Consider the following 12369-nt stretch of genomic DNA (forward strand, 5'->3'; position numbering starts at 1 on the left):
GAGGCTTGCAGGATCTTAGTTCCCTGACCAGGGATTGAACCCTGGCCTCAGCAGTGAAAGCGCCAAGTCCTAACCACTGGACTACCAGGGAATTCCCTATTATTCTCATTTTAAAAGTGAGAAAATTGAAGCATAGAGAGGTTAGGCAACTCGCCCAAGGTCTCACGAGTACAAACCGTAGCTGGGATTGAACCCAGGGAGCCTGCCCACGAAGCCCCTCTGATAAGCACTGTGCCCTACTGCTGCTCGCAGGAGGAGTCTTTGGAAGAATTTTTGGAGGACTGTCTTGGGGTGTCATCTATCAGCCAAGGCTGGGTTGGAAGACCTCACAGTGTCCCCTTTCAGCCAAGGAAGAGCCTGAACCCTGACCCTCTCCTCTACACAGTCTGTCCAGCCACCTTCTCCAGGTAGGATGCCTCAGAGCCTCTGGGCAGGGCCGTAGACTGGCACTCAGTAGCTGTACAGGTAATTCTGTCGCCCTCACACTCACAGGACGTGCTGCATGGCAGAGGCAGTCTTGGTGACACTGCCCACTTGAGTGATGTTCTGGACTCTGGCGAGGGAGGCTGTAACGTCTTGGCTGTCCTGAAGGTCAAGCTCTGTCTGGATGACTTCCCCATATTGCACCAGGGCAAAGCTGCACTGCAGGGGAGGGGCCGAGAGGGAAGGAGTTTGGCAGAGTTGCCCAAGGCCACCCCTGCCCCTTAGATGGCTCCGCCTGGAAGCAGTGGAAGAATCCACTCATTCCTCCTAGTCTCTGGGCAGGAGGAGATGCTCAGGCAGAGGGAAATCTCTAAGCCAGTGGGGTGGAGGAAGGTGTGATAGTAATGGCTCCCAGTGAATCACAGACTTCTTCTTGAATCCATGTCCCTGTGTAGTCCCCCTCTTCCACACTGACTCCGGGATAGGCCAGGTGACTTGCTTTGGCCAATGGGACATCAGCAAATGTGATATAATCAGAGGTTTGGAAAGTGCTTGCCATGAGAGAGTTGGACTGGGCTGCTGGAGACACATGGTCCAGACAAGCGAGGGCATCTTAGGGTCCAGTCGAGCAACCAGATGTCTGCAGCTGCAGGAATAACTCTAGGCAAGACCAGCAAAAGAACCACCCAGCTGAGCCCAGACCGAACAGCTGACCCATAGAAAGAGAGGCGATCACTGGTGGATGTTTTGAGGCGGTTTGTTCACAGCGGTAGATAACACACAAGCTGTGTGAGTCCAGCTCTCAGGGAAGCCCACCTCAAAGCACTTCTCATAGATGTTCTTCATCATGTTGGAGATGAAGTCTTTGGCTCTCTGGAAGTCTGGGGGATCAATGCTTCCTGAGCCATCCAGGATGATGGCGATCTCGGTGCCTGGGCCAAAACAGGGAACAGGTCAGGAGTGGGCTTGGCATCTGGCGCAGGAGTGAGGGCAACTCGTCCTGCCCTGAAGGGCACCCACCCAGTTCAAGCCCTGAGGGCTCAGTTCAGGGAGGGCATCGGTGCCATTCCCAAGAGTGAAGCCTCTGTCTCAGAGGCAGAGAGAGAGCCAGAACCTGCTCAGGCTCTGACTTGCTGTGTGAGTCACTCCCAGCACCCCCACTCTCTGGGCCTCAGTTTTCCCATCTGTAAGATGGAGAGAGACAGGGCTGGGACTGGCCAGGCCTGTAGAATCCAACCACTGCTCTCCATCTCTTGGACCTAGGCACGCCTCACCCCTAAAGGTCGCCAGCCTAGGGAGTCAGCTCTGACAGCTCTAGGAGCAACCCAGATTTGCCTCTTCTCACCAGCTGCCTCCTCGTCCTCGTCCTCTGTCTCCTCCTCCTCCTCCACCTTCAAATCCCGGCGCTGCCTGGCTGTGTTCTCCGTGCTGCCTTTTTTGTTCCTGGAGCAGTCTCCAGCATCCACAGGGGCATCAGGGTCCAGTAATTTTTCTTTAAAAAGTACACATGGAAGAGCTCAGAGTCAGACGGCCTCCTCGTTCACCTCCAGGTAAGCCTGCCCTTAGCTCTGACCTGGTTCCTTCACATGGGGCCTAAGCCTGCCTTGCCCTCTCTGGGCCTCTGTGTCCCTCTGCATCTACCACGGGCTGGCGCCTCTTCTTGCAGACCCCAGGATATCCCTTCAGAGCTGTCCAATGAGGGTTCCAGTCCTTACCAAGGTCGGAGAAGTAGACCTGGGCACGGGGACGGAGGTCAGGGGCCAGCAGGATGCAGTTGCCTGTGAGCTCTGAGCTGAGGCTCTGGGGCCACCGGGTCGGCACTTGAATGCAGATCTAGAGGAGGGGGAGAAAAGGAGGGGAAAGCCCGGGTCACCCCCAGCCCAGGCCCCCTCGTTGCAGCCACACCCACACCCCCACGTCAGAACCCAGTGGCTCAACCAGGCAGGGGACGCAGGAACAGCTTGCTCACCCCTCACCAGGGGTAGGAGTCGCTGCCAGGGTCAGTGTGCTGGGTCACACGGAGTACCCAGCTCAGAGCCGCTGTCAGCCCTGGGGCTGCCGGGGATACCGTTGGGCTCAGCCCTGAGAATAACACGCCAGTCAAGACTGGTATCCACACGGTCAACCACAGGGGTAGCACCAGCTCCCCAAGGCCCTCCATCCTCTCTCGCCACACATACTCACCAAAACACCATGGTGGTTCCGGACAACTGTCACTCCACGGTACCTCCTCTTTGGGATGGGGACACTCTCTGAAACAGTGAGGCCCAGGTAAGGAGGGAGGAATGCTGGGAGGCAACCCAGGAGCCAAGGTCAGAGGGCACAGGGCCATCTTGGTCAAAGCCCCATGAGGAAGAGCTGGCCACTCAGAGCATCCTCTGGAAGCTGGATGGGGGGGCCTTCAAGGACAGGCCTCTCTCCCAGGCTCATTCGGTGTCTCAGTCAACATAAGCCCCGTGATGTCTGCTCTGTGCCCGGCCTGTGACAGATGGTGATAGGGATCCAGAAACACTGAGACCTGGTGCTGGTCCTCCAGGGGCCCCTGGGCTGGTGGGCAGGCAGGCAGAGAAGCACCAGCTGGCAGGTGTGTGCAGCACCAGGGAGGAATGGCAAGAGGCTGAGGGACTGGCCCTAGAGTCCAATGAACTCTCCCCTCTCAAAGTCCCGTCTCCGGGGAATCTTACCACCCCACATCCCCAGGGGCAGAAGTGTAGCTCCTTCCCCTCCCTCCCCACTGTGGGCCTCAGGCGACTTGCATTTTTGAGTCCCAGGACCACTCAGTCGCCCTGCTGGACCGTGTGCCCTTCTGAGGCAGAGATGGAGGCTGTTCAACACAGCGTCTCCCACAGAGACCAGGACCCCACCTGACATGGCCCAGCGGTCGTCAGCAAAGTGGGCCTTCAGCTGGGCTGGGCGGGATAGGGAGAGTTTGGTCACCGAGCGAATTAGGTCCATTCCTTTGTTCATTCAAACAGTATTACTGAGCGCCTAATATATGGCAGACCCCATGCTAGGCGCTAGGATGGCCACAGTTAGATTGCGGGGTGGTGGGGGGGAAGGGTTGGGTTCCATTGAGGCGTGGTGAGTTGCGGTAGGTTGGGTTTTGGAATCGGGTGGAGTTGGGTTTGCATCTGCGGTGCTGCTCAGATGCGTGACCTTAGTCATAGTGGAAACCAAAGGACTTCTCTGAACTGTAGCTTTCTCTTCTGTAAAATGGTGTGGCTTTGAGGATTAAAAGTCCACGAAGCACTTAGCAGTGTCAGGTGACACTGTCCGTAAGCACTCCATCCATTTTAGGTTTCATTTTTGTTGTTAGGATTGGGTCCGGAAAGGTGGGTTGGGGGTTAGGGTTGGGTAGGGATGGGATTGGGCCCCAGGATGGAAGGCCTGCTGTGGCTGGTGGTGGAGTCTAGGGTGGAGAGACCGGAATGGTTGGGCTGGATGAGTGGGATTCCTAGAAAGGAGGTCCTGGGAGCATTCCCGGGAGCAGAGACTGACTTACCTACTGGCTGGCAATGGAGCTCATCCTGAATGAGGGAACACTGATACAGGGGCCCTGCCGTCCTGCTGGTTCTGGGGCTGGTGACCAGGAGCCTGAGCCAAAGAGTAGGCAGCAAAGTTGAGCTGGTCAACGATTCCCTTTTCCTCCCTACCTGCCCAGACACAGTCCTTCCATTCCAGGCCCACAGACCCACAGGTTCCCTGTGGGGAAAACCATGGAGAAGACCAGACCTGGAAAGGCGGGCAGGCTCCCAGCCCAGGATGGTGGATCTGCATTACGAGGGAGGCATGGGCTCAACCTTTGCACAGCTCCAGGCAGGAAATGGCTAAATGCATCCCCTCTCTGCCTGCTGGCCCACCCTGACAGAAATGGGGTGATACTGGTGGTAAATAAAGACTCGCTGCTCTTTGATGGCGGTGGGGGGAACCAGGAAGCCACCAGCAGCACAGTTGCTTCTGTTGGTCGCAGTGCTGCCTTCCTAGTGGCTGCAAGGGCGCCTGCCCCACCTGGCCCCAGTGACAGCACTTCCTGAGAAGAGCACACTTGTGCCCCTCTCCTAGGGGCAGGTCAGAACTGGAGGTTCTGGGCCCCTCAGCCTGGTTAAGGCAGCCTCAGGAGACGTGATTCCCAATGGCAAACTCTGCCCCCTGCCCAGGGAGACAGCAGAGAGCCAGCGTCAGCCTAAACATTCTCAGTGTGCATGCTGCCCAGGGAGGATCAGGGCTGCCCCGAGACAGGGAGAGAGCTCCCCATCCTAGGAGCTGTGAGTAGGGGCTGTTGGGGAAGGTGCCCGAGGCTGAGCTTGGAAACAGTGAACCAAGTCCAAGGTTTTATGCTGAGGGCAGTAGGAAGCCACAGAGGACTTTATAAAGGGGAAGCTTTATGAAGGGGAAGCTTTATAAAGGGGAAGCTTTATAAAGGGGATTAGACAGGTCACGATAAGTTACAGTGGTTTGGGGGCCAGGAACGAGGTCGTTTCCACTTCCTCACCTTCCGTTACTTGACATTTTAAAAAATTATGAAATATATCATTCACTTATCTCCATGGGTGACAGGATAATAATAAAATCTACACCTGTGTGTGTGCCCTACCCAGCTTACCCCACCCCAAGCTGACTTCCACCCCTGACAGGGTTCCTGTCAAGGTCAGCGGTGGTCCACACATTGCCAAATCCAAGGGACACCTTTCTGCCCTCATCTTTCTCAACCTCTCAACAGCCTGGGGCATAAGTAACCATCTCTCCCTTGAATCACTTTCTTTTTGATTCCCCTGACCTCTCTCACTACTCCTTCTCAAACTCCTTTGCTTGCTCATTCACTGTCTGACTTCTAAATGTCACTGGTGTCCCGGTGCTGGGTCCCTGTTTTCCTTGCCCACACACTCTCCCTGGTGATTGATCCCCTCCAATCCCTGGCTTCAATACACCTATCAATGCTGACATTCCCACCTTTATATCTGCAATGCTAGCATCCCTCCACCAGAAGCCAGACCAGCACAGCTCTAGAAAGCAGAATAATGACCTGCCCCGCCCAGAGAAGTCCATGTCCTAATCCCCAGAGCCCATGAATACGCTACTTTTTATGGCAAAAGGGACTTCGTAGATTAAGTTAAAGATCTTGTGTTGGGGAATTTATCCTGGATTATCTGGGTAGGCCCAATGTAATCACAAGGGTCCTTATCAGACCCTTTAAAAATGGAGGAAGGGGCCACAAGACAAGGAATGCAGGCAGCACCTAGAACCTAAAGGAAGTGAGGAAACAGATCCTCCCCTTGAGGCTCTAGAAGGAACACAGCCCAGCTAATGCCTTGATTTCAGCTCAGTAAGACCCACTTTGGACATCTGACCTCCAAAACTGTAAGATAATAGTTTGTGCTGTTTTAAGCCACTAAGTTTGTGGTGAATTGTTACAGCAGCCCTAGGAAACTAATAAATAAACAATGCCCATTGTCTAATAGGCATCTCAAACTTAGAATGTTCGAAACAGAACTATGGTCTTGTTCTCCCTTGCCTGAACTGAACCGTTCCATCTTCCCTGACACAATACATGGCACCACCAACCACTATGTTCTGAAGTCCAAAGCCTGGGGGCACCCTTGCTTCGTCTTTTCACTCATCCCCTTCATCAAATCCATCAGTAAACCCTGTTGGGTTTTCCTCCAAACTATATCTAGAGAGCATCTCTTCTCTCTGTTTCCCCTGCCACCATCATCTTGCCTGGTGTGTAGTAATAGCCCCCTGTTATTTTTTTCTGTTGTTTGTTTTTTAAATTTGCTCTTGGGACTTCCCTGGTGGTCCAGTGGGTAAGACTCCGAGCTCCCAATGCAGGGGGCCCGGGTTCGATCCCTGGTAAGGGAACTAGGTCCCGCATGCATGCCGCAACGAAGATCCCACGTGCCTCAGCTAAGACCCAGCGTAGGCAAATAAGTAAATAATAAATAAATATTTTTTAAAATAAAATAAAAAATAAATTTACCCTTGTAAATTACACCATGTCACTCCCCTGTTTCAGCTGCCTCCCATGCACTTAGGCAAAGAGTCCATACCCCTTGCCACAGCCCACGGGGCCTTGCACGATCTAGCACCTCCCCACCGCTGAGACTCCCCTCCTGCTCCTTTGCTCTCCAAGCTCTAGCCCCACACTGGCTGGCTTCCGTTCCTAGGCTGCCCCCAGCTCTTTCCTGGCTCGGGCCCTCTGCCTTGCTGTGCCCCCTCTCTCCCCAACCTGGCTCATTCTCATTCCTTGGCCTCACTTAACTGTCACCTCCTCACAAATGCTTTCTCCAACCAGCCTCACCTCACAAGCCAGTTACTCTGCTTTGCATCGTCCCATTTATTTCCTTCCCAGAACTTGTCCCCGTTTGATAGCATCCTGTTTACTTGTTTACTGTTTATTATCTGTCTCTCCCCCTAGACTGTAAGTTCCCCAAGGATCTTGTCTCTCTTGTTTGCCATGTTATCTCCAGCACCTGGAACAGTAGCTGGCACAGAGCAGGGGTTTGGTAAACATCTGTTAAATGACGACTGAACAACAGCCAAGGCAGCACATGAGGGGGCTAATCTGGGGCAAGGCTGAGGGGCAGAGGACCACGTGCAGCTGAGCTCCGTGGGCTTGCAGCTGAGCCCCTAAATTAGGTCGCCTGCTCAACAACCTTGCCTCTTTCCCCAGACCCCTCCCAGCCTCAGCCTCAGCCCTGGGCCCAGCACCTTATTCTCTGCTCCCCCGCAAAGGTGGGCTCAGAACTGGGATCCAACCCGACCACGTCTTGGTGGGGTAGGTGCAGGCCTGGAACAGCCTCAGCTCTCCTTCCTCCTTTAGGCCTTGGCCCAAGCTGCTTCTTCCGCTTGCAATGCCTTTCAGCTCCTTTTCCTGCAGAACAATCTTCCCAAGCGCCAGCTCCTCAGGAAGCCTTCCCAAAAGAAGGAGCACCTTGACCCCCTCCAAGCCCTCCAGGAAGCCCTCACTACTGGACACCTACACTTATCCCTGGCTTTTGTTCCCACCTAGACTGTGAGTTCTGGAGAGACTACCATGTACAGCTGCACAGGCTGTTCACTGCAGAACCCAAGGTTGCCACCCATATCACAGTCACGCAATGCCAGGGGCCCGGGGCCCTGTCTGAGCTGCCTCTGCCGCCCACTCCTTTAACCACCTCCACCGTGGTGGGTGGTCTCTTGATCTCCAGGTTTATCGACTGAGTGGCTGGCAAACTAAACTATAACTGAGCTCACCATCAGCTGACAGCCCCAGGGACCCTATTACACCTGGGCTGAGTGCAGTCCAGCCCCTGGCTTCACCCAGCTGTAACTAATCTCTGTCCTCAGAGTCTATTCCCATACCGCCCAGGGGGAAGGCCTTCGTTATATTCCACTCCACCCCACTGCAGCGGCCAAGTCCATGATGCTGCCAGCCCTCGCTGTTACATCTTACGGAGAAACAACATGAGGGAGAGAGAGGCACGTGTCATCCTTGCACGAGGAGCCCAGCCTGTTCCTCTGCGGCCAGGGCGGCCAGAAGCGCGTTTCCTGCCCTGTGCAGCAGCCCGTGGTCTCAGGCTCCAAGGTTTGAGGCAGGAACCCAGAGGTGCCTCCCACCACATCCTTCTCCCCTGCACGTTCAAACCCGTGAGACCCTCTCTGCTTCAGCAGGTGTTCGGGGAGGTTTTCTTGGGCCCAAGTGGGCTCTTCACCCCCCCCGGGGGACTCGGAGCCTTCTGCAATGGGTACTTCAAAGTCCCCTCCTCCACTGTGGCCTTTCAGCTTGGCCTTTTTTTTTAATATATAAATTTATTTATTTTATTTATTAATTTTTGGCTGTGTTGGGCCTTTGTTGCTGCGCGCAGGTTTTCGCTAGTTGCGGCGAGTGGGGGCCACTCCTCGCTGAGGTGCGTGGGCTTCTCATTGCAGTGGCTTCTCTTGTTGCGGAGCACGGGCTCTAGGCGTGTGGGCTTCAGTAGTTGTGGCACGTGGGCTCCATAGTTGTGGCTCACAGGCTCCAGAGCTCAGGCAGTAGTTGTGCCGCACGGGCTTAGCTACTCCACAGCATGTGGCATCTTCCCAGACCAGGGCTCGAAAAGTTGTGCCCCGCGTTGGCAGGCAGATTCCCAACCACTGCGCCACTAGGGAAGCCATTGGCTTGGCTTCTGAGGGAGGGGGGTTAAAGTCTGTTGGGTCTGAAGCTGGAGTGGTGAGGGCCCTGCTGGGGTACTGGAGGGAGGGGGCTGGGCAGGAGATGGTCACAACATGGCTGAAACCCGGCCTTGACCTTGACGAGTGGGGGGAGCGCAGAACGCTCACACATTGCAAACTTTGGTAAAACTGAATGCTGACCCAGCGTAGAAGCCACGATCCAGCAATTCCACTGCTGGGCACCCTGTGCCTGATAAAAAGAAGTGCATTCACCCAGTGAAAGAAAGTGCAGAGCTGGGCCGGGGGTGGGAGCGGGGGTTAACTCTCGCCTGGGATGCGCATGGAAGGGAGCACATGCCTGCAGGGGGCTCGCGCGAGGCTGGTCCTGTTCTGCCTCTTGATCTGGACGCCGCTTACGTGCGTGGCTCACTTTGTGAACATTCGCTGAGCCGCACTCTGATGACGTGCAGTTTTCTGTGCAATAATGCAGCAATAAAACTTTACCAAGACAAAACACAGCAATGCTTACCTTTAATTCTTCTTCCTGTAGCCAGAACATTCCTAACAACCTTCTCACCACCCTTCAAGCCATTCAGGCTCCCTAAACCTTTGTGCCGGGTGACAAAGCATGGCCCACCTCCCCCATCCAATGTCTCATCACGCTCAGTTTCAGCCACCGACACCTTCCCAGCCCCCCAACCTGGCTCAGGCTGGCTTCCAGACTTCTGACCAAGCTGCTCGCAGCCCCGACTCCCCCTCCCATGCCTTCTCACACTCATTCCTATTCAGCCCCTAAGTCCCAGTGTCGAGGTACATCCTTTGGCTGAAGGACACACGTGCCTCTATGTCCCCAACGCACCCTGGACGTCCCCACAGAGCAGTCTTCACTCCTCCTGTCATCGACCAACTTGTCTGTTTCCCGCAAGAGCCTGGGAGCTCCATGAGGGCAGGGACTGTGTCTCCTTTAGTATCTTATCCCCCTAGCTTTGCCTGGCTCTGAGTAGATGCTCCATAAATACTGACGAATGAATGAATGAGTGAATGGGCCCTGCCCTCACCACTTACACTTAAATCTAATGGTCACCAGCCTCTTCACTGGACAGTGAGGAAATCAAGCACGGGGTCCGAGCCCACTTGGCTGGCGTGGTCATGGCCCAAGTCCAGGGCTATGAGGCTGCCTCGGGAGCCACCACTGCCCACCCATCTGCCACCAAACAGAGCTCCACTCAGCCAGGAGCCCTGAGTGCCTCACCTGGCTCTGCCCCAAAGCTATCTGGACCCTGGGCTCATGGCTCAGGGGTGCCGGGTCTGAAGGAAACCCCTCACCGTGGACCAGAAGCAAAGCAGCGGCAGGTGGGGGGTGGGGTAGGGAACCAGCCAGGGGCAGCTGGGCAGTGGAGCAAGCACAGAAAGAGCCCTGCCACGAACAAGACAGGGAGAGGAAGGGCTGCTCTAGAGTAAGGGAGACTAAAGAGATACAGCCACGATACGCAACACAGGAACCTTGACTGAACCCTGGCTTCAAAATGAGCAGCTCTAAACGTCATCTTGGTGACAACAGGGAATGTTGGAGTGTGTGTCGTGACCCTTCACTGCAGAACTTCTCCTAAAACCAAAGACATGTCTCTAATCAGCACACCACCACTACCTCCATCTGATAGAATCTACATTTGATTTACTTGCTTCTTGTCTATTTCCCCTGAGCATAAGGATTTGTGTCTGCTTTGCTCACCACTGTTCCCTCAGGGCCTGGCACACAGTAGGTGCTCTTGTATAAATGCCTGCGGAGTGAATGACCATGGTATAAATAATTCTACAACTTGCCTTTTTCAATTTACAGTGTGTTTCGAGACTGATCCGGTTCATAACCACTGCGCTCAATTTGTTCATTTTACCTGCTTTCAGTGTCTCATTGGATGATTCACACCTTATGTCTTCCATTTTTCCGACGATGCTTATTTCAAAACAATGTCACAGTCAATATCTCTAGGTGTGCCCCAAAAGTTCCCTAGGGTTGGTATCTGGGGGTGGAATCTCTGAATCAAGGGCCGCGTGCATCCTCAGCTCTACCTGATACGGCAAAATGATTCTCTCAGGTGGTTAAACCAACTCACATTCCTACAAGTTCCTGTTTCACCACATCCTTACCAGCAGAATGCTATCAGACTTAAAATGTTTTACTTATCTAATGGGTGGGTACAGATGAGAAGTTTAAAATACAAAGTAATGCGTATTGATCTTAAATTTGGCCAGAAATTGTGCCAAACACTTTATGTGCATGAACTCAAATACCCTTTGCCACAACCCTGTGAGGTAGGAAAATATCACCCCCACTGCAGAGATGAGAAACTGAGGCTGGGGGTTGTGTGCCTTGCTATAAATACAGAGCGAAGCTGTCACCGAACCACGGCGACCAGATGCACAGCCTCCTGGTAACCACCACACCCACCTGCCTCATATTTTCCATTTAAAAGAAATATTTTCTGTCACAGTCCAAAATTTCTATGTTGAGCACGTTACTTTTGTAACAGACAAAAGAGCCTTGATAAATTTTATTTTAAAAGTTTTTTAGCCTCCCCTCCCCCACCCCCGGAGAGGCCAGGGTGAGGAGAGGGGCCGGGGCTGGGAGAACGGGCCCTGAGCTAACGGCCTCTCCCCTGCACGCCCTTCTGAAAGGGGGTTCTCCCCAGGCTGGGGGGTGGGGTGCCGAGGCGTTGTCTGGGGGCCTTCTCAGGCTCCCGGAGGGCTCCTCAGTCCTCACGCACACCGCCCCGTGCGCCAGGCCCCACTCACCAGGTCTGGTTGGTGCTGGAGTCCTGATGCAGAAGTGAGCTGAGCACGTAGGGGACGTCTCCCTTGGGAGTCACCCAGGTTCGGACCATGTCCACGTTGAAGGCGGCCAGGGGAGTCAGGCCTGAAGAGAAAAGAAGAACATTTAAAAAAAGAGGTACCGTTATTCCATCACATCCTGCAGTGCCACTATCCCCATTTTACAGATGAGGAAAGCAAGACTCCCAAGGATTTTTTTTTTTGGATGCACCGCATGGCATGTGGGATCTTAGTTCCCTGACCAGGGATCAAACCCATGCCCCATGCAGTGGAAGTGCGGAATCTTAACCACTGGACCACCAGGGAAGTACCCCCCTACTAAGAATCTTTTTTCCATGGGAATAGGACTGGAATGCAGGCGTGTCTGACCCAGAGCCCCTGGTCCTCCTACTAAACCAAGCTGTGTTGGCACCAAGGCCCCCTCCTCCAGGAGGCCTTCCTTGGTTCTGTCCCAGAGCACTTGCTATCTTCTCACACCTCCCACTGTGCACTCTCTATACCTGCCACGGAGCACATGCTCATCACCGTGTCATGTACCAAAGTTAAAATAGACTACGGGCCCCAGGGTGAGGGTCTGCATACATTCTGTCTACGTACCTGCCCATCAAGTGACCCAAGAGAAAACACGTGTCCTCAAAAATACCTCAGAAAAAGAATGTTTATAGCAGCTTTATTTGTAACAGTCCCAAACTGGAAACAACCCAAATGTCCATCAACTGGGGAATCGATAAACTGACATATTCAGACCATGGAATACTACTCAGGAGTAAAAAGGAACGAACAATTGACACACACAGCAAGATGGGTGAATCATGAATATCATTATGCTCAGTGAAAGAAGTCTTACATAAAAGAGTATCTACTGTATGATTCCATTTACATGATGTTCAGCAAAACTAATCTATAGCAAAAAAAAATATTGCCTGGGCTGATGCGGGATGGGGATTAACTGGGAAGGAGCAGAAAGGAGCTTCCTGGAGTGATAGA

The 12369-nt window shown here is 53.7% G+C and overlaps 1 protein-coding gene across 1 annotated transcript in view; it reads right to left on the reverse strand.

Moving 5' to 3' along the window:
- Window positions 1-12369, reverse strand: part of ITGAE (integrin subunit alpha E) — a 56523-nt gene that overhangs the window by 33418 nt on the left and 10736 nt on the right. The window contains exons 2-8 of the mRNA XM_059906430.1: window positions 11347-11467; window positions 3926-4017; window positions 2608-2675; window positions 2139-2256; window positions 1769-1915; window positions 1240-1355; window positions 491-642 (exon numbers count right to left, since the gene is read on the reverse strand). Of these exons, the coding sequence (XP_059762413.1) occupies window positions 491-642; window positions 1240-1355; window positions 1769-1915; window positions 2139-2256; window positions 2608-2675; window positions 3926-4017; window positions 11347-11467 (814 nt within the window). The remainder of the gene's footprint in view (window positions 1-490; window positions 643-1239; window positions 1356-1768; window positions 1916-2138; window positions 2257-2607; window positions 2676-3925; window positions 4018-11346; window positions 11468-12369) is intronic.

Source organism: Balaenoptera ricei, chromosome 20 (genome assembly GCF_028023285.1).
Source record: "Balaenoptera ricei isolate mBalRic1 chromosome 20, mBalRic1.hap2, whole genome shotgun sequence".
Classification (NCBI taxonomy): Eukaryota; Metazoa; Chordata; class Mammalia; order Artiodactyla; family Balaenopteridae; genus Balaenoptera; species Balaenoptera ricei.